The sequence below is a fragment of the Stomoxys calcitrans genome, chromosome 2, assembly GCF_963082655.1.
Source record: "Stomoxys calcitrans chromosome 2, idStoCalc2.1, whole genome shotgun sequence".
In the NCBI taxonomy this organism is placed as follows: Eukaryota; Metazoa; Arthropoda; class Insecta; order Diptera; family Muscidae; genus Stomoxys; species Stomoxys calcitrans.
Genome location: NC_081553.1, coordinates 166,239,401 through 166,262,736, shown reverse-complemented (window position 1 = coordinate 166,262,736; position 23,336 = coordinate 166,239,401). Strand labels below are relative to the sequence as shown.

The 23,336-nt window shown below is 34.5% G+C and overlaps 1 protein-coding gene across 2 annotated transcripts in view; it reads left to right on the top strand.

Annotated features, from left to right (window-relative positions):
- Positions 1-22,719, top strand: part of LOC106081319 (hypoxia-inducible factor prolyl hydroxylase) — a 67,819-nt gene extending 45,100 nt beyond the window's left edge. For both annotated transcript variants that reach the window (XM_059362171.1, XM_059362170.1), the window contains 5 exons: positions 15,970-16,117; positions 16,191-16,313; positions 16,382-16,462; positions 21,291-21,430; positions 21,499-22,719. In XM_059362171.1, coding sequence (XP_059218154.1) covers positions 15,970-16,117; positions 16,191-16,313; positions 16,382-16,462; positions 21,291-21,430; positions 21,499-21,958 — 952 coding nt within the window. In that variant the 3' untranslated portion in view covers positions 21,959-22,719. The remainder of the gene's footprint in view (positions 1-15,969; positions 16,118-16,190; positions 16,314-16,381; positions 16,463-21,290; positions 21,431-21,498) is intronic.
- The last annotated feature ends 617 nt before the right edge of the window (positions 22,720-23,336 follow it).

Genomic DNA, 23,336 nt, shown 5'->3' with positions numbered 1-23,336 from the left:
ATGTGTCAAATTAAAATACAAAATGCACCAGCAATGTTGCCAACACCAAAAAGGAAGTGTAAAAGTTCATTTTAGTTAAAAGACAAAAAGAGATTATATTAAGGTGGGTTGTGAATAATAAGAGTTACAATCGCATTGCTGCCACCTCTTAAAGTGTCAAATACTGAGAATGAAACTGCAGTTTGTCATTAGAGAGCTGGTGAATGTAAATAAACGAATTATGCGAATTATTCCAGATGCTTCCTTTTACTGATTTTTAATTGGAAGTTGGAAAGCGCTGCCGTTCGTAATCAAATTTGAAATTTTATAGCTAATTTTCCCAATTCTTTATCTCTCGAATGGCGGACGACGCCACGCGCTCAATCATCTGCGTTCCCATTATAAAATCAGCTGTTTTTTTTACAAACAAGCGAACAAAAAAACAGTTTTAAGCGAACAGGCTTTTGGTTTGCGCGACTATGTTTTTCTTCTTTTAATAATTCATTGTTTAAATTTTTGTAATTGTTCTGAAATTAGTTTGTTCTGAAACTTTCTTTACTTTGTTGATCAAATTTGTTTTTTTTTTTCTTTTTTTTTAATATTTCAAGGTTACATTTTTATCGCTCTAATAGAAGCTGCGTTTCCTAAATTAGCTTTGAGTTGGGCTATTGACCCTAATCAGACATCATATGTGCGAGCGGACGCGTGCTGCGTATGCTTGACAGCGGTGAGTCTGTAGCCCATGTTCGATAATGCAGCCGATATTTTGTGGAAGAGAGGAACTACGAAATATTTGAGTGTTCAAATTGTATATCAGTTCTTACTTCCATCTCTAATGCTGCGGCCCTCCACCTCCTACTCCCCCTAGGTTTGCCAAACCGCACCCTCATGTGTGCCAGTGTCTACGTGCCTACTTGCGCGTGAGGGCTGAGCTAGCGGTGACTTTTTCACCATGCGACCGAATCGACAGACTATTCGTTCGTTTCCACAAGCAAACACAAGTGGTAAATCCATGAAATAGAAGTCTTTACGACGCTGCTATGAATGGACTGCTGGACTGAATGAACGATAGTGCTATAAGGGGGGTGTGTATTCGAAGTGTGAGGTGAAGGCAGGGCACAAAGTAAACAGTACTATCTATCCTCCAATGCTTGCTTCTTGCATTTATTGTTGCGCTGTTAGGCATGGCCAGGCCATAACAATAAATTGTGTAAATATCATAACATGCCTTCAACATTACCATTTGCTATGTTATTTCTGGTATTGAATTTGATTATTTTATTGATGTGCAATTACCGTTGCTAACAGGGTTACCAACAGATTGTAAATGTTACCTGAGTGTGTAGCAACATTTGTTGATTGGCGGCTTTTATTTTAGTTTAATCTAGTGCAACTTAGATGCACTGGATGAAATTCGAGTGTAAAAGTTCACTGGGTGGCTATCGATAGTATGCGATAATAGAAAATTATAACAGATAAATGTTTTGCGCTAAAATAAAGCACAGCAAATATTTAATCGATGTATATACTCTTCACTAACTCTGAGTGATTCCAGTCACGTTTAGTTAACGTGCATTCATACCATCGATAGTGTTCCAAGCGTTTTTTCAACAGAGGTAGAGTGATATTCCTCAGATAAGATTATGAAACCAATAGCACAGCGGTGAATTAAAATGGTTACTTGAGATTTGAGTTGATTATTTTCGAATTCAAGGATTTTTTTAGGGTATTGCAAACGATACAATCGGATATTGTCCGGCTGCAGACCATAGGGTAATCTGTTTCTATTATAAATAGAACACAAAAACCCCGTTTTTTAAGTTAGACAGAAAAATGGGTTTTTTGCTTTGTAATAGCATTTGACTGGTCTCCTAGCTCGCGATTTCGTTTGGAACCATCCAATCTCATCGGTAGGATCTGTCAAAAAGGTATGTCTTCTAGGTTGAAACTATGCTCTTAAGAGTATTTCCATCTGTAGCGCAGCAAGAAAGAAAATTACTTCACTTCATATGTTTCTACCAAATGAAGACATCCAACTATTACAAAGAAACACACTTGCCCAACTGCTACTCTAAGTAATCGTTGATTACCATAAGAGTAGGTTTTCAATGTAAGCATATTTGTAGCCTTCACTGTTTCCAGTGTGCCTCCCGTTCATTCACATGTTTTGCGCCAAATTAGTTTGGTCTTCAAATAATTCATACAATCGGATATTGTCTGGCTGCAGACCATAGGGTAATCTGTTTCTATTATAAATAGAACACAAAAACCCCGTTTAAAGTTTGGCAGAAAAATGTGTTTTTTGCTTTGTAATAGCATTTGACTGGTTTCCTAGATCGCGATTTCGTTTGGAACCACCTAAACTCGTCGGTAGGATTTGTCAAATTGAACCATTGAATTCATACAGGCACAAACTCTAGTAAAGTCTTATTACTTATCTACGAAGATTTTTAAAATAAAATGTGATGTAAAGATATTCTTGTCCATCTACATAGGGTAAGTGTACCAGTAGTCGGCAGTTTAAGGATTTTGCCTCTTTCCATCCATCTTCCTTCTGGCTACAAATGTTCAATTCAATTGAAATTTTTAAAATTCGAAATTTGATTTGTTTTGAATTTAATCATAAAAAACTAAATTTCTTTTATTAAATTCTTAAAATTTTCAATTTATGAAAAAAAAAAATTTGCAATGGTCGGCATGACATGTTCCTTAGTCAGCATATAGTATTTTAGTAAAGAAAATAATAATTATTTAAAATTATTGATGTACTTATTTTAAAACACAAGCTTTACATTATTAACCTACATACTTAACCCAAAAAAACAAAACGAATAACAAGCCATAAGCTCTCGCGGGACAAAGATTGAATAGCCACAACCATAGGTTTATTTCTTGTCCGAAGATTGGTCTATATAACAGCTATATTTAGCTATATTATATATCCGATATGGGCCTATCGAAAATAATGTATAAAAGTCAATACTACCAAATTTTCCAAATTTCAAGGAAATGGGTTGAAAAATACATCCTTTATAGAGTTACGAATTTCAATGGAGAGATCCATTTATATAAAAGCTATATCTAAATATGATCCGATCTGGCTCATATTGGGTGCGAACGTAAAGAGTAACATACCCTCTCTCGCGTGCTCTCTAAAAACTAGTTGAAACCCCGAGTAACACGTTCTATAGATCTGGACTGAAATTTATTGACGGGGTGAAAAAAAACTTTATATTTGTCGAAATTTCTTGCAAAAATTTATCGCAAAAAGCAAGTACTTTCATCGTAAACAAAATCCACCGTTGTTCACAAAAGAAGCTTACTTGTAGGAAATATATCTTATGTGAAACGAAATATTTTTGCGTGTATAATTCGATACAGTCGATACAAACTACAAAGGATTTACATACATTGCTCTAGCCCCTCAGGACAAACGAAAAAGTTCGCATTTTATTGCTAAAATATATTGTAGAATTTTGCCCTACATCTTCGCCCGAACAAGCCATTAGTGAACAGGAATAGCTTATTCACATCAATGATTGCTGACCGAATCAAGTTTTTGCTCAATAACCGTCTTTTTTAGCTGAGGGCGAAAGGTGCGCCGCTAAGCGAAACCTCTTCGCAGAAAAGTTTTACATACAACGCCATCATAAGCGAGGGCATAACCACCACAGAACAGTTTTTTCCCTGTTTTCGGTAGATTTCGTACCCTGGCGTTTACCACCCTAGGCAGACATATCCACCACAGTGGCATCTAGAACTGGGTATGGCATTTTGAAACTTTGAAGTGGGTGAGAGTCTATAAATATGTACAACCTTTAAAAATTTGAACTATGTATGGAAATGAAAGAAAATAGATTTTCCTCTATTTATTATTTAAACAAAATGTTATTCAAAATTGATGAATCCTATTTTCAATGTTATTTTTGCATGCAGTTAAACTTATATTCACAAAACTTAACGAAGCCTTAAAATAGGTTTATTTGACAGGTCCATAAAGGAAATTGGTCAAATAAACCTATTTCATATCTTCATAAAGTTTTTAGAATACCGGTGTAATTGTTTTTGAAATTTTTTCTATTCAAGTTATGGCAACCCTGTATTTGACTATACCCGTACTTCACTGTGATAACTCGCGCATATATTCGTTTTTACGTATGTACGTATTAAGTTTTTAGTAAGACTATTTATTTTTGTTAATTCACACAATCTTTTTTAGTTATTCTATTTACGTAGCTAAAGAGAGGATCGCAATGGATGTATGATTTAGTATTGATTTTGCACCAGTATGGCGATAATAATAGCACAAGTTATTGAAAGCTATTTTCAAACGCTCAATAACAACAAAGTAGTGAAGCAGAAACGCGCAAATTATAACAAATGGGTCAAAATAGAATATAAATTATTTGCGGCTCTGTCCTTGAAAGCTTGTAAAAAGCTCCAAAAACATCTCCATAACTTGTTTAGCACTAAACTGTTGCAGAACGGGTGTGCAGGTTAAGGTAAGAAATAATCGAACTTGTACGCTGCAGAAAAGAAGTGTTTATATTTTTTGTTTTAAAATTCAATTCCCAGAGCATGTACAAATTGAAATGTAACTCTGGTCAATTTATCTTATTTTATACACACACCATTCAATTTTTGTCTAATAGTTGTTGGTTAAGGCCGGTACGCAGCTCTAGCAAACGTTTTCTAATACAAGACGACAGAAAAAGATTCACTATTTGGCAAATCTTTCCCTCTTTTTGCTGAATCTAAACGACATTGTTGAAATTAACCGATGATATTGTGTACAAATCGTTTCACGATGTTAAACAATATACAATCAATTTGATCCCAGGCGTTGAGCGTCTAGGGCAAACATGCAAACCTCTGTCCTACTGTGGTTCGATAAAACGAATATGCAAACCGAAAATTTTGTTTGGTGAAAAATATATAGGGGTTTAGAAATCTTGAGGCTTGTTTATATACCCATCCAACTTGGGATGAGTGTGCACTGAATTTCTTCCCATATAGATCCATCGTCTGATTTTTTATTTCAAGCGCCTATTAGGCACATATTTATCCGATTTGACTAAAATCTTGCTAATAGGTATCTAAGCCCAAAACCCCCAATAACCTGATATTTAACTCGATGTTCCGATTTGATTTCATGAGCACTTGGTTTTATGATCTGATTTGGGAGTAATTTTACATATTCCGTTCTTATCTGATTTCCATTACCTATGCTTAGTATTGTCCGAAACAATATATAAACTGGTGAACCCGTTCTTCCAATTTTAGTTATTCAGCATCAATCTCTAATTTGTAGTCCAATGGCATTGAATATTTAAGTTCAATTTATTATCTTTTATCTTGTGTAATGTGTTTTTCTATAATATTGTATTTTAGGTATGCTATACTTTTGCGCATGGCGTAGTGGGATATTCTTAAAGCTGGTAATTTTTGTGCATATTTGCGTACTTCCATCAGCCATCCTCTAACAGAACTGTTTACTTACACTCGCTGTGGGAAGTTTACCCATGCGATATGACTTCATGTTTAATGTACATTGTACATATCTATACTTAGGCTCACATATGTTTAGTCTTGTATGGGTATGTAAAGTTCAGCATGAAACGAGACAATACTCGTAACCAAGATAGTCATTGGTATATGCATATATTTGTGTGTTCAAGTGCACGTCATACAATATTTTCTCTGGATTGAGAGTGATGTCAGCGTTGCCAGTGTTTTCCTTTTCTTGTCCCATAAACCGAACGTTTGTCCTAAAAAACTCCAGTTCAAATTGAATAACTGAAGTTGTGGTAAAGCTTATTCTATATTAGATAAATTAACATAGATTGATCCACAACAATGGTGGATATCGCATCAACTTAATGTAAAAAATATCACTTTAAAACAAATATTAATTTGTTTCCAGGGGCCATTAAATTGTTTAAAACAAACGAAATACTTTGTTGCAAGTTTTTTTATTGCAATCGCTTTCCGCGTAAATCTAAAACCATTTATAAACATTCCCGAAATGAATACGAAAATTACCCCAACATTTTCTAAAATCGCTAATATTTAATACTCTGAATAATTCCCTCGCCACACTGAATTGCATTTTTCCATTTATAAATATCCCTAGAGATTTTTGTATTTACAGTGGGTTTAAAAAGTTTATAATAATATCATTTGCTAGGTATTGGGTTGTTCTTAGAAATTACGAGAACTGTACAAAACAAGTAAAAGCGTGCTAAGTTCGCCCGGGCCGAATTTAATATCCTTTCCACTATGGATCGCATTCGTCAAGTTCTTTGCCCGGTATCCCTTTATAGGCAAACAAAGGATAATGGCTTAGAATTACTTAGCTATTGGAGATATATCGGATTATATACCGAATCGGGCCATACTTGGTCTGGATGTTGGAGACCATAGTACATTCCATTGTGAAATTATAAGAATTGCGCCCTCTAGTGGCTGAAGTAAATCGGTAGGCCGGTTTATATGAGAGCTATATCAGGTTATGGATCGGTTCAGACCATATGTGGCACGTTGAAGGTCATCGGAGAAGACGTTGTGCAAAATTTCAGCAAAATTAGAAGCCTTCAACACCCTTTAGTAGGGTTTCAAGAAGTATAATCGGGAGATCGGTTTATGTGGGAGCTATATCAGGTCTAAACCGATTCAAACCATACTTGGCTTGAATATGTGGCCATACTGTATATGGTATTTCTTGTTTTATTTGCAAAATAGCACTGTACCAATAATTTTTTCCATAACTGTAGAACAAAATATTAATTGGATCTTCTTGAGAATAATTGCTAATATTATAACTCACAACATTTTCAATGCACCGGATCTTAAAAGTACCTTGGAATGGGCCAAACTTTGCTCAAATCAAAGGAGCTCAATGATCCTCTCGAAAGAGAAACAAACAAAAATTGTGAAATTTAATAATCTTCGCCCTAACAGGTAAAAAACTTGAAAAATGAGAACATTAGTCAATGTTATTGCAACAGTTTGTTGTACACCTGCTATAGTATGTTTATTGAAGACTGCGCAAGGCAGTGCACATGTTTTAATCTCTTAGCTGAAAAGTACCACGATTATTTGCATTTTATTTTACGACTGTTGCCTTTTATATTTCGGCATTGGACAACCCTTGTGTTGCAATCTGCCAACTGACAGCTCTATCACAAAGCTTGACATTTTTGAGGCTATACGTACTCAGAACGCATTGACATACGAGCGCTATTTGTGTTGTTTAAAGATTCATCTCGCCCTAAAAATAGAATTAAGTCATGAACATTTTCGTGCGATTATTTTTTACAACTTTCGACGTGGATTAACTCAATTACAGTGCATCGATGAACTTAATTCACTTTTTGGCGATAAAGCTCCATCAAGGACCAGTGTTTACCGATGGTATGGTGAATTCATGCGAGGTGATAGTTCACTCTAAGTTCGTGACCTATCGTGAGATTGTGACAACCTTAGGCATATGTGCGACGTCAAAAAAATTGTTGGCGTTGGATCCCACACAATTCGTCAATCGCTCAAAAAAAGGTTCGTGTCGATTGGTCGAAAAAAATGCTCCAAAATTTTGAGCACTCAAAACATCGATTTGATGAGTCATCCGCCTGCAAATTTGCCCATGAATAGAGATGGGTTTCTACCGAGTAAATACCCAACGCTTGGGTATTTATTGGGTAAATACCTTTTTTGGGTATTTATAATTTTACAGATATCTTGGGTATACAAATTTTTTCCAAACAATTTTTGATGATTTCGTGTTCTTCGTGTATAAACCTGAAGTTCTGATCTCATAAAGTCAAATTTTAGTTATATATAGCCGTTACATTGACCAATCTCCAGACTAAAAATTTTAAAGGGATGCCAAAACTCACTGTTTCAAATTTCATTAAAATCAAATGAAAAATGCTCGTTTTATGGGCTCAATACTCTACATCAGGAGATCGGTCTATATGGCAGCTATATCCAAATATGGTCCGATCTGGGTCTACCAGAACACACTGTGCCAAATTTCATCGAATTGAGGTAATAAATGGATCTTTTATGGCCTCAATACCCTATATCGGGAAATCGGGTGGTCGGTCTATAGGGCAGCTATATCCAAATATAGTCCGTTCGAACCGCACTTCACAGAAATGAATAGGGGTCTACCAGAACTTACTTAGCCAAATTTCATCGAAATCGGATGAAAAATGACTAATTTATTGCCTCAAGATTTTAAGTCAGGAGATCTGTCTATAACGGCTATATATAACTAAAATCCAATCCAAATTATCAGAATGTCAGGTTTACATACAAAGAATACGAAATCATCAAAAATTTTTTTAAAAAATTATTTTATACCAAATATATCTGCAGAATTATACATACCCAGCTGTTGGGTATAAATGGGTAAATACCTGGGTATTTCTCTACCCATGAACATTCCATTAAGGAACTGGGGCAAACTTCTTACAAATCAATGAGTGCTGTTCGATTAAATTTAAAGCTCAATGATACAGGACCTCCTTTTTATAGCCAGCATTAGGAGGGGATAACCACCGCTGAAAACCGAATGACTTCTTTTTCTTCCCGTACGTAAAAAATAAAATGAGAAATCATCGTTTTTCGACCTGAAGAAGCGTTTGATGCGTTTAGAATGCATGTTTTGGAGTTTCCTCAATCAGAGTGGCAAAAGTGCTTCGACAATTGGTTCAAACGCATGCAAATATGTATGGATCTTAATGGGGAATATTTTGCGATTTTCGATTGATTAATATTTGTTTTTGTGTTCTCTAATACCGAAATATAAAAGGCAACCCTCGTATTATAATGTGAAAAAGATTTTTGTTAAAATTAACTAAAAATTTCCGTTTTAGTTTCTTCTTTTATTACTCACATTACTCAAAATAATATACAATATTCAATGATAAAATATCATGTATATCAAAAATTTTAAGGTAAATTGAAACAACTCATTGTTCAAAATTCCTCCCAAATAATTTTAAATCCCTGATCAAATTCCACCATTCCCCAATACTGGCAACCCTGTGTAGAAAAACCACCACAATACTCCAAAACCAAAATCCACCTCATATTATGTAGTGCGTTTGCTCGAACTCGAAAATGTCTAAACACATATCCGACCGATTCATTCACAACTTACTACTCGTAGTGTATGGAAGAAAATTAGAAACATTTTATATTTCGGGTTAAATACTGTACAAATTTTAAATGTTTATAAATTACCAGCTTAAAAATATGTTAATTAAAAAAAATAGTAAATAAAAATAAGCAACAAAACTAATGACTGTGTGCATAATATAAACAATAAATGAATGTGATATGAAAAAACATAAAATTCAATAAAAAAAAATCAAAGTCAAAAAACAACATACCTACCTACATACATCGGTACAAAACAAACAAGGTGGATTTATTATTAGTATACAATTGAAATAGCACTAAACCGTTAATAAGTGGAAAAAATAGTACACTCTGTTTGCGTACGTGATTTTTGCTACTGCGGAAAGGCAACAAATGTCTTGTTAATCCCCTTTATTTTGGCCGGCATTTGGTGGTTCATTTTGGCGTAAATGGTGAATGAACACACAGACGCTCATTTACCAAATCAACACAACAACACATGTTTAAATGTTATCTCTTGCACATTGTAACGCTCATAGATACTCATGGCTATGAAATTAAAATAGAAGAAGGTGGAGAAAGCGAGAGAGAGAGAGAGAGAGATTAAAAGACTGAAACCGAGAGAGAGCTCTAAAACAGATTGCAAAATACTGTCTGCTAAATTAACGAACAACCTCAGAGAACTACACTACGTTTGGGACCAAACCATATGTTATCATTGAAACAGTACAGTGAGAGTAAGTGTAGAAAGAGAGTTGGAGAGATACACTTCATCCAAAACAAAACAAATATTTGCTCGACCACATTTACCTGCAAATTTGAAGTTCACGCCACAAACTAGTTGCGTGTTAGCAGTCGGCAAAGAAAGACAAAATCCAAATTCTAAAGGAATTACAACTTATCTATTTACTAAAAACAACAAACACAAGTTCATAGAAAGTTTACAAATTAAAAGTATAAATCGCTTTTAAAAAGGATACCTCAAAACCAACAAAACGTATTATATTCAACTGTGATATTAACATACATTAATATAAGTGTCCTTGTTATTATATTAAAAAGAAACAACAAAAAAACAATCAACATGATTACTTCAGCCCCAACCACGGATTATAATCAATTCTTCAAACGTTCAGCACTTCCCTCAAATGCCGAACAATATTTACGCGAACAACTTGAAATTGGGTAATTATTTGTTTTTTTTTTTTTTTGTACATATTTAAAAATAAATCACTCGGATCTGTTTTTCTTTGTGTTAAGGTATCAAATGACAATGTCAATGAAATGCCGCCTTAACTTATTACTGGTCTCCTCGGAAGTGTTTTGCAATGTTTGCAACATTTTCAATGGAATTTCTTTTCGTCATTTCCAATTGAAAATCAATATTTAGACCAGGGATAACCATGACGATTTCATTATATTTGGCAGTAGACAGTCATTAGGAAATAACCAGCCTTTGATAAGCAATTAAGGATATTAACTTTAAAAATAAACCGAGCGGAAATATTAATTGTTTTGTATAGTTTATTCGGCCATTATCAGCAGAGAAAAGTATCCCCAATGTTCCTTAATGGAATGCTCGTGGGGCATATTTCTAGTTAGTAATGAATGTATAGTCAAATTCGAGGTCTATGCATTAGATATATATTTATGTGCTATTTATTAAACTGCATTTTGCAATTAGATGCAAGATTTTGGAAAAGTGTGTAATTATCAAAAATTTAAATTCGATTTTTGTTCAACAACAGCTTTGGATTCCTTGGCTAGTTCCCTACTGCGTCCAGTAAATACAAATCGTACTCAATTCTTGATCGTCGGACATTCGGGCACAATGTTGTCTATACGTCTGACAACACTTTCGAACGAGTATAGTTCTGTAGCTAAGGCTGGCTTGTCCGACTTTGACGCTGAACGCTGGGGTTCAAATCACGACGAGAAATTCAGAGGACATTTTCAGCAGTGGTTTACCCTCCAAGTGCTGGAGATACATAAGAGCTATTTACCATAGGTAAACAGTTGTGTACATTTTTCTACTAATATGGGGTCGCTCTTCGGCAAGCCTTTCGAATAGGCCATAAAAAAGAGGTCCCTTATTATTGACTTCAAACTTGTATCGGACTCCAATCATTGATATGAGAGAAGTTTAAACGTGTTCCTTAATGAAATGTTCATTGGAAAATTTGCATTTGCAAAATACATATGTATACATTTTGGAAATTTTACATAAATTGTGTGTATTAGATATTATGAGTGCTGTCGGACAAAGTAAAGTGCGGTTTAAAATATTTTATTTTTTTTTTTTTAATTTTTTGATTGAAACACATATTTGTTGTTTTTAAATGTTTATAAATTATAGTTATTTTATCTAATAATGAACTTAACATTGAATTCTTTGAATTGAATTCTTCTGTCAAACCAGGCAAAACTTAAAGCTTTAGGAACCGAACAAGAAAATCGAGAGATCGGTTTATATGGGAGCTACATTGTTGTACAAAATAAAGTGCGGTTTAAAATATTTTTAATTTTTTGATTGAAACATATATTGTTGTTTTTAAATGTTTATGAACTATAGTTTTATTTTTAATTCGGTAAATATTTTATCTAATAATGAACTTAACATTGAATTCTTACTTTATATTTTCTATTTATAATACAAACTACATGACACTAAAGGAATTTCATGTGACAAAATAAAGCAACACTTCTCTAAAAAATATTATAAACAATTAAATAACAAAAAACAATTAGCACAAAGTTGCTTCCTTCTTTGTTATTCAGGACTTCTCTCAATCTTGTCGGCATACTTAAAGCAAGTTTCTTCAAAGTATTTGTTGGAATTGTCCTCCATTCACTTTGCAATTTTTCCAAAAATATTTGAAGATTAGACTTGGATTCCATCGAGATTTTGTCACATAGGATGGTCCAAAGATGATCTATGGGGTTTCGATCGATCATTTTAGAGTAAATTTTTACGAGCCTACCAACTCCTGAAGAGGAAAAACATCCTCACACCATGAGACTTCCTCCACCAGGTTTTACAGTATGTATAAGGTTTTTTGATTTAAGCCTTTGCGTTGGTTCACACCACACTCTTTGCCATTTATGCCATTTTTTAGTTCATATTTCGACTCGACCGTCCAAATAACTGTACTTCAAGTAAATCAGGCGTATTTATATACTTTTTTGCAAAAGCCATTAGTTTTTTTTTCTATTGGCTGCTCGTAGGAGTGGTTTTTTCTTAGCGAAGGCATTTTTAACCCCCTTCCATTAAGTCCTCTTTGAACAGTTCGAGTCGAAATATTTATTTCTAGCCTTCCTTTTATATCTCTGGCTGTCGTAAAAGAATTTCTCTTTGCTAGAATTGCAGTATGATCATCCTCAATCTTCGTCGTCTTACGTTTTCTGCCACATTATTTTTCAAACTTTTTTTCACTTCCTTATTTTATACAAAGCAATAATTTTTCTGAACCCATATTCTGATATTTTCGAAAGAGTGATGGACCATGCTTATTTTCTATATATTTAAGTAATATTGTACGAAAAAGTTAGATACCTTGCTACAAATTGTTCTTTTTTTTAATAACTGACACCAAAAAATCAGAATGGCTTTCCTTTTCCATTTGCATTTTCGATCATTGAGCTGGACTCGAAAGAGAAACAAATTTGTAAAAAAACACACTTTGTTATGTCGCGAAGACTTTTTTTACACTACAAACTTTAACATCAGAAAATTTAAAATGTTTATGGAAATAATTGAGGCACTCCCACGAATAACGGGACAGTAAAAGACAGTAAATAATACACGTAGATAAAAAATATTGAGGATTAATGACATATGACGGTTAGCAATAAAGGACAATACCGCTCATGGAATATATATCGAATGAATTAAGAGAAAATTGATTATAAATATTTGCAGCGAAAATCTATAATTTAAACTATATCTTTAATTCTACTATATGCGCGGTACATTTTAGCTGAAATATATTGTATACTATGTAAATAAAAAAGGAGAAGGACATTCAACTTACAGTGGATCAAATATCATATTCATGGGCAAAATTTGCAATTTGCAAAGGTCTGCCAGTCAACAGTTAGTATTGTATCACTACTGGGTATTAGAACATAGTTCATTTGTTTAAAAAGTGAGATAGACCCATTGAAAATTATACGAATCAAGCTGTACACATTTTTCAATTCGATCTATCATGTTAATTGTATACAGAATTACGGATGGCAATTTTCATTTGATCATCTTAAATTTGGCACAGGCAAGAATAGCTCTCGTTTATATATTCGTCCGATTTTGAGTAATATTTGGGTAATGCTGTAATTGTTTAATCCTACGAATACTACGGAAGTAGGAATTTACATTTTTCTTGGCTATGTCAGAACAATTGTCCCATTAGCCGATCCTAGAATAGCTATCAAAACGCCTCGATTTTCCGCAAACCTTTTCCAATCTCTGACACAAAGTTTCGATATTCGACGTTTCTCTTATGACTGTTGACAAATTTTGTTACTCATTTTAACACATAAACAAAAAAAAATCATTCATCACAAATTCTCTTCTTGAAAGAGCGTGGAATTTTATGGTAAACAAAGTCCCAACGCTTTTAACAAAATATGTTTATTTGTCGAATATTTCGTTTATGGCTAACAAATTATTTTTTAGGAATTGTCCCTTTGTGATTTTTCCCATCTCAGAGTCATAGATTTTTGGTTTATTTAATAAGTACGACTCGTCGACTAAGAGCAACTTTTTTAAGCCGTTTACGTTGAATGGGTAGAAAAATACCTAAGAATAGAGATGTGTTAGTATAATTCTAACACGATTTAGGAAAGAGGTATTTCAATGCACTTTGAATTGGCGTTAAGTGGACGAAGGAAACAAGATTTGTAGGTCATATAATGTCATGTTTTTGGGGCAAAATTGGCTTGTCGTAAGTCGGCCATTTTTATAGCTCAAAATTCAAACACAAAATTTTCTGTAAATTCTAGGCATAAAAAAGCAGGCCCATTATCATTGAGCTTAAACATTAATCGGACTGGACCCATCGTTATGAGAGAAGTATCGCCTGTTTCTTAGAGGAATGTTCATGGGAAAATTTAGTTGATAAATTTCCCATGAACATTTCATTAAGGAACGGGAGATACTTCTCTCATATCAATGAGTGCAGTCCGAATAAAGTTTAAGCTCAATGATAATTTAGTTAGTTGCAATTAATTTTTAGTATTTCTTAATTGTCGCCTAAAAAAATAATTCATTGTGTATGGAGGTAAATTTCTTAGACAAAATTGAAATATTTACCACCGCAAGCAATTTATTTCTAAATACTGCTTGCTGCTAAATGTTTAGTACATATGTATGTATGTATACACAATTATGCGTATAAAATATATTTCAATGACAGGGCTGCCAGATATGCCTATTTTTTGCTTCAAAATGAGCGAAGTGTCGATCAGCTAATTTGCTAATTTTTTTTACTCCGAAATTGTCGAAGAGAATTTTTACATGGCATAGTACCTCACAAATGTTGCCAACATTAGTAGGGGAAAACCACTATTGAAAATTTTTTCTGATGGTCTCGCCAGGATTCGAACCCAGGAGTTCAGCGTCATAGGCGGACATGCTAACCTCTGCGCTACGACGGCCTCCTCGATTTTTAAAAATATGCAGTGCATAGTCTATAACCGTTACTCTCGTTATCCTTAACTTCTAAATTATTGCTTGATAATTATTATTTATAACGCTTGTCTTTGGGCTAAACAATTTTATATTGATTGGGTAACAAATGCGATCTCCACTTTGCCTACAAAAAAAGGCGACAGGCGGACAAATGGTACAGGAAGACACGCTAACTTTCGAAGGAGTAAAGCTAGCCGCTTGAAATTTTGCACAAATACTTCTTGTTAGTGTCGGTCGGTTGGGATTTTAAATGGGCTATATCGGTCCATGTTTTGATATAACTGCCATATCTTGACTTCTTGAGCCACCTAGATGGCACAATTGTTATTCGATTTGGCTGAAATGCATGAGTTTTATTATGACTTCCAACAACTGTGCTGAATATGGTTGAAATCGGTCCATAACCTGATATAGCTGTCATATAAACGTATCTAGGGTCTTGACTTCTTAACCGTCTAGAGGACGCAATTCCTATCCGATTTGGCTGAAATTTTGCACGACGTGTTAAGTTATGACTTTCAACAAATGTGCCAAGTATGGTTTAAATCGGTCCATAACCTGATGTAGCTGCCACATAAACCGATCTGGGATCTGTACTTCTTGTGCATCCAGAGGGCGTTATTATTATCCGATTTGGCTGAAATTTTGTACAACAGCTCTCCCATGACCTTCAACATACGTGTCAAATATGGTCCGAATCGGTCTATAGCCTGATACAGTTCCCATATAAACCGATCTTTCTATTTTACTTCTTGAGCCCTTAAAGGGCGCAATTCGTATTTTGATTATTGGGAACAAAACGAAAAAAATGGTATGCGTTTCCCTATTTGCAAAAAAAAAAATAATTTCCTTTATAGCTATTATGGCTTTATAAGAATATTCGTTTCTCATTTATGCTATATATTGTAAATGAGAGATCGTATTTTAAATGATTTTTTAAGCTGATAGCAAAATATGCTCATGTTTTGATTTATCAAAAAAATCTTCTGGCAGCCCTGTTTTGTGCGGACGTGAGGCCAAGACATTGTTCCTTAGATTGTGGTGATAATCGTAAAATTGCAATAAAATTTTTATTTTTAACCATTTCTACAATTCTACAATATTTACAACAAATATTTTAAATTCGTTTTGTTTTTTCTATTGTTTTCTTCCAGTGAACGACGATATGAAGAACTGTGCCGTAATATCATCAATGACATGAATCAGTATGGCCTTTCAGTGGTGGATGATTTTCTGGGCCAAGAAAAGGGTATGCAAATTCTTAATGAGGTGCTCAACATGTATTCGGCCGGAGTTTTTAGGGTAAGTGTTATAATCAGAAACTAAAATTCAAGCAAATTATTAATACCACTCTGTTTGTATACCACCCCCCTAGGATGGTCAATTGGTGAATAATTTTAAATCAGATCAAGATCTAAAGACAATACGTGGAGATAAAATCACTTGGGTAAAAGGCGAAGAACCTGATTGCTCTAATGTGGGGTTTTTAATTAATCAGGTAAGTTTGTTTACATACATGTGCGATAGCCAAATATGACTAATTGCATGTATTTACCCGCATTTTAGATCGATGCCGTCATTTGCCGAGCAAATGCCATGCGAAACAATGGCAAATTGGGAAATTATGTTATAAAGGAAAGAACCAAGGTAAATGTCTAATTTTTCTCCAAAAACTGCAAGATATAAGGACATTCTTTTCAATTTTTGTTAAGTGTAGCGCTCAGCAGACCTTAGCATGGGAGTATTTTCTTACGTTCCTTCTCTTTTAGTATGACTTGACCTATATTTCATACATGTAGGCCAATTCCATTCGCGGGATTGTCTCAGGAATTCATGTTTTTAGTTTTGTTTTTTTCTGGCCTTACTAAACAAATCAAGCAGATCAAAGACAAAAGCAGAAACGCTACTGCAGTCTAGAAGTGTACATCGATAATGGGAGCTATAACCAATTCTGAACCGATTTCTATAGAATTTTGAGTATGTTTTTATAGAAACTTAGCAATACTCTCCAAATTTCGGATGCTTAGATAAAAATTGTAGTTGATGCAGCCTTATAAACCTAAAACTGGTGATAGATATTAGAGCTGGCAAACCATCGACATTCGCTCCATTCGATATTTTTCTTCTTCACTATCGATAGTTTCGACAAATTTGTTAAATATATTACAAAATATGGATATTTTCAAAGTAAAAACTCGTAAATTATGTCAGACTGAGCTTTGAATGCCCGCTACAAACCTGGACACCTGTTCAACAGCCAATCAGCTTTATTCGTCATTTGTGCTGTTACTTTCTTCATCTATGTCTGTCAGATACAAAAGATTGCTCCTTAGCAGCATGTATTTCACACATGTGTTGCACTTTTTTTACACATGTTTACTTGTATGTCGGATGAAAATAAGGTCCGCTCTAACTAGAAACACAAAATATTTATTCCAACATCCGTGTTTCATTTCAATTATTTCATATGTATTTGACGATGTGTACAACTTTCAGAGATGGTTGTTGTTGTTGTTGTAACCACATATTTTTATGTGGAGGAAGCGATCATCGTCAAAACTCCAATGAGTAAGCAAGCTCGATCCTTTCCATAAAACCGATCGTCGCGGGAACGTAATGGCATTTTGGGTATTTAAAGGCTCCAATAACTCGCCTTGTCATATCGTGTATCATAGACACTCAGTATTTAAGCAGGAGCCGGTGTCGCCCGGCCTCTTACTGAGACTCTCCACTTGATACCGCTGATTGTGCGCGACTGCAGTTGCAGCTACTCCGTATGGAGTATTCCACTAGACGCGCCCGGTAACTCCCAGCTGATCTTCTCATGATAATAAACACCACAAAGGTCGGAGCTGAAAGTTCCAACCTGTGTGATGCTCGTAGTTATCTCGGCACTGGTAAATTAGACAAGTCACACGAAAAATACATATCATCAGATAGCACTTTAAGGGTCGACCGTTTAACTGTGGCATTTCATGATGTGGCTGGCTGTGTCAGTGGAGATTTGCGGATAGGTGACTTTTCTTTGGCGACCTTCTTAGACCTAGAGCCGTCGCTCTTTTCGGAGTACAAGTATTTGGGGGTGATTCTTGGCCAGAAATTAAACTACAAAGAAACGCTAATAAGAGGTCAAAAATGTCCTGAAAGTCCTCTACTTCTGCTATAAATCGATAAGTAGCAGTTGGGGTTTAAAGTGTGAAAAAGATATAGCAAACTTTCGTAGAAGAATGGATAGAGGATAGGAGCAGGTCACACCAATTAGGTATTGTCCAAGCGACGATAGGGAATCTGAAAGGAATTGAAGAGGTTTCCGATCGCATACCTGAGACGACACTTGAGGTCGAGTGCAATGCACTGCTGCCAGCGGCACAGTTGTGGATAGACGGAAATCTGGTATTGCCATCTGGAGGTTCATGCTACACGGGTGGGCAGAAAGGGCCTGGCGTTTTACATTGAGAACCCAGTGACTGAGATTGGTTTCCGACGTAGAGACCGAAAGAAGTTTCATAGGCTAGAGGGCCGCCACTTCAGCCATACCAGACCCAGAAGAAGTCCAGAATGATTCGGGGGTATAACGAGGGAATGAAAGAGCAGAAGATATGGTAGTAAAGGCATTTCATTTGTCCCAACGTTTCGTCAATTTTTGTTGACATCTTCAGGGGATACGTCTATTTAATTAAAACATTACATTAATTTCAAATCTTTATAAAAATGTAATTAACTTACAATAAATTAGGATATATTCACATGAATTTTTTCGTCAAAAGCATATTCATTAACAACACGACTTTTATTATATTAGAGACAACTTAAATTTTTATATTGCAACACGGTAACTTATACTAATATTGTTTGTGTCCTCTTTCAAGTTCATCATCCTATCTATTTCTTGTTGTATTCTTAAGCTTTCTAAAGTGTATCTCTTTCTCTCTTTGTTTTCTTTATCAACAACATTTCTTTGTTGTTATTTGTCGATTGTAGTTTTGACGTTAGAGAATATTTTTTTGTTTGTTTGATTCGCTTTGTACGCATATTTAATGTTGTTTGTTTTGTTCATTGAAGTTCTTAAGCTTTTGTTATCTGTTAATCCAGGGATGTATTTGAAGCTACAAATATCGTTTGGTTTTTTCATTCATTATAGGGTTGCCATAAGTTCTGTTTAGTTTGCGTTTTATTTCTAATATATATTATATTCGAAAATTTATTAAAAACTATTGTCTTGATGGAATTGTTCGTCACTGATGTGGAGTACTCTGGTGATAAAACTTTTAGCGGTGTTGATTATCTGTGATTTTGGTTGTGTGCTGTGATAATTCATGATTCGACCAGATGCCATAGTCGTTTGGTACCAATCAAATTGTATTGAGGTGTTGTTTCTCCATATTTTTCTATCCAGATATGCTATATGGTTGTCCTTTTTGCTTCCTAAACCACTATGTTTTTACAACAAAAGAAAGTATGAAAATGTAGCGAAGAAAAGTGGATTTTTATAACTTTGACATAAAATCGAACCTTCTGTCAAAAGTAGTTGGCTTACCACCATAAATTAATTTTTTTTTTAATATAAAAACCATCAAATGCAGAATTCTAAAAGGATTTCCAGAAAAAGCCAAATTTTCCACAAAACATGACCTTATATGATGGGAAACTATTTTTTAAACTAGTTTCATTCGTCCACTTTACTTCAATTCAAATTTCATTAGGATAACTCTTTCCCAACTCGAGCTAGATTTTTTTAGACAGCTCTATTCTTGCATATTTTTCTACCCATTTGTCGTTAATGAATTAAAGGAGTAACTATGAAATATTTTATTTTCGATGTTCTTTATTTAAATAGTTAGATTTGTAAGAGAGTAGCTTGAATATCTATGCAGATAATTTTGTAATTTATGTTTATATTGACCATGTGATGTCTTCAAATTACATGTAATCAATAAATCAAATATCCGCACTCTCTTTTCGACCTAACCTAACAAACCCAACCTAACGTTACCATAGTGAGTAAATGAAATATGTTATTCCGCTTTGCAAGTCTAAATATGAAGGATGGATCGCTATATCGGCAGTGCGCGAGTGGTAAAAGAAACAACAAACTTTTTTCAGCTGATTTTTGTGCTAATTTAAAAGAAGAAGGAAGAAACCGTATTATTCAAAGCAGGAAATCAAAAAATGCGTTTGAGACTATTATTTGCGCGCAAAACAAACAATTCTAATTATTTTCTGTTTGTATGCTCATAATTGTGAATAAGTCACCGTCATTCTCCCATGGCGGAAACATGTGTGCACTTTGCAAGGGTGTGCAATTTTGCATTTGTCCCACACCTCACCATTGGACGTTAGCCGATTAATCTTGATGACAATGACAGAGTAGGTGGTTGATATCTTCAAGGTCCTGAGGCATTACTATTCGTCATTCGTTATATAAATTTTTGAGGGTCTAATTAGTTTGCACCGCGGTTTTTTTAGATAAGAAGTCATTATGAATGCTTTCTCATTTATTGATAATTAAGATCAAAAGCTTAAACAGGGATTTGGTTAAAACAAAATAGGTCACAGAGTACAAAGAAAATAGAAAGAGTTATTGTTCCATAAGTGGTTAAGTGGTTCAAAACAAACTTGCAAGCAAATCCACAATAATTTTGGAACAAAGTCCACATTTATGATGACAAAACTTGTCTCGATTTATGTCCGTTTTGCATTGAGGTAAAAAATATGGGTTTTGTCGTTATGTTAATAAATGTCTTACGACTGGGTAAAGTCCACCAATAGGTTGATTATTTGAAAAATACGTTTATTTAAACCTGATATACTGCCGCGCATTAAGTTTTGAATTTCGTAATTTCAAAAAAAGTTTGCATGTTTAAGAATGTAATTTAGGGGAGTAGCAGCGTTAACAAATAGGCTTCCAGTCAATGAAAATTCCATTTATCTCTGACCTTGCAATTAGTCGAAAATGCAAAAACGGATGACTGTTAGCATTGTTCAAATACTCCTACCCTATGATAAGACATATTATCCACAAGTGGCATAAAGTGAATAACAAAAGTTGAATTGGTCTGCACTCTTTGATATGAGAAAAGCGTGCACGCTATACCTTTATGCAATTGTGTATTAGCAATTTGTTTTCAAAAAGTGAAAAAAAATTGTTGTCGAGGTCGTGCCCGAAATAATTGTTTTCCTAGTGCGAATTGGGTTGGCATATTTATTTACCCGAAAAACATACCAAAGAAGTCAAAAAGTCATATCCCTCAATACTTGACTGGATTGTTATCTATTGTATGATCATTGCCAAAATAGAAATTGCGTTTGATTATTTTTGCAAATCTTATCAGAACTCAAGCACATATTTTATAAATGACATTTCTTAAATGGCATACCCATTATTATAATATATACATGCATATGCATGTGGACAATAATATTCTACGTTTTAGAAATTTAACAAATTGTTTTTTTTTTTTGTTTTCTTCCTTAGGCCATGGTTGCATGTTATCCTGGTTCGGGTTCCCAATACGTGATGCATGTTGACAATCCCAATAAAGATGGCCGAGTTATAACTGCCATTTACTATTTGAATCTCAATTGGGATTACAGAAATAGCGGTGGTGTTTTAAGGTGATTATTGCGGTTTTTTTTTGGAGTTGAATGATTTTTTTAATGTTTCCTCATTTTTATGTTTTCAGAATATTTCCCGAACAAACCAAATCTGTAGCTGATATTGAACCCAAATTTGATCGTTTAATATTCTTTTGGTCGGACAAGCGTAACCCGCATGAAGTTCAGCCTGCGTATAGGACACGTTATGCCATAACTGTATGGTATTTTGATGCCAATGAACGTGAGGCTGCCTTAAATCGCTGCAAAAATACACAGAATTCAAATAGTAAATCCACAATGGCTAACACTAACACCTTGTCAGCGATATCATCTGCCTCCAGCTCCAATGACATCACCAAAGAGGCCTCCTCCCACTCATCCTGCTCTTCCTCAACAAATAGCAATGAGAGTCATCTTTCGACAAATGAAATTAGTAGCTCCCAGTCATCATCCGCCACATATGCCTGCTCATCATCAGATTCCGCAGGAAATTCACCCGCCAATGTAAGACCCGTGCAAGTGGTATTGCCAAATTGTTACAAATAACAATCGACTCTTGCTGTCTCAGTCGAGAAGTATGAGTATCATCGGCATATAGTATAGTAAAATTTTTACCAAACCATACGCTTACATTACATAAACCAGGCCCCAATATTGTGGATGGATCTAACAAAATTTGAGATTTGAGCAACCACGAGCCCAGCGACGTGAAATCTGGCTTTTGTGGATAATTCCTTGAGTTCGCATGTACCTTAGAGCCCCAAAAGTCAGAAACGTGAGCTTAGCCGACATCATAGTACTAAAGACTGCATTAGTCAGAACTATAAATAGCAAAGCTTACGATTTACTGTTTACACGCTCTATTTTTAGCCAGTCTATGCGGATGTCGGCTCTATAAACGTTTGAAACGATTCTCCATAAGGTTGCCACAAGCAAAATGAAAATCCCCAGGGCCGAATTAGGGCATAGGTGAACCAATAAAATCGTTTGAAATTTTTAATTTCGTATTATCTATTTAGTTATCGAACGAGTGTTTTGGAAATTTAAGAAGGCAAACTCAACCATAATTTGTTAACATTTTGACACTGCAATTTACATACAATATGAAAACAATATATGTAAATGCCTTATAATATGAGATTAAATGGCCTTCGATACAAAAGATTATTCGATCACGTATGCGGTAATTCGGCCCCTGACCTTTATGGAGATCAATTAAATACATACATATGTAATGAAAACAAACCACAGAGGACAAGTTCTCTCACATCTTTGGAGAAGTGTCCAAGCATAAGTCATTCATACAACCTTTTCCCTTTTCAATAATCTTCTATATTAGTAGATTATATATTCGCTTTTGTTCTTCTTCTTGTACTCTTAATACCCTTGAGTCAATACCGTTTAGATATCTAGAATAACAAAGTATTCAAATAACGAAAATAACAAAACTGTAATACCAAACAATCAAATGCAAACGCAAATTGCCTAATTTTAAAGAGATGCTTAAAGCCATACTATAGGTTCAACATCGATTCAAAATAAAAGAAAAACTGCCTTCCACTGTAGAAAACTAAAACTGGCCTAAGATCGATTTTTCGTACAGTGGAAATTTTTTTTTGAAGTTCATGCTGTTTGAAGTGGCAAGTTTTTCTCGGATGTTGATGCTTTTGAAAAATCAGCAACAAGCAACAAGGATTTGTTGATGAATTTTGTACATAGCAATGCATAAACGTATGTATACTTTTTTATATATATATGAAAAATGCTTGTAATGGTTTCTGGCAGGAAGATGGATAAACCAAAACCAGATACCAAACAAACTTGTTTAGGAGCTTTTGATTTGCTCTTTATAGGTTTATCCGTAAGAATTCCTGAAAACTGAACTATGTATACTATTCTAGATTTTTGTATTATATACTTTTAG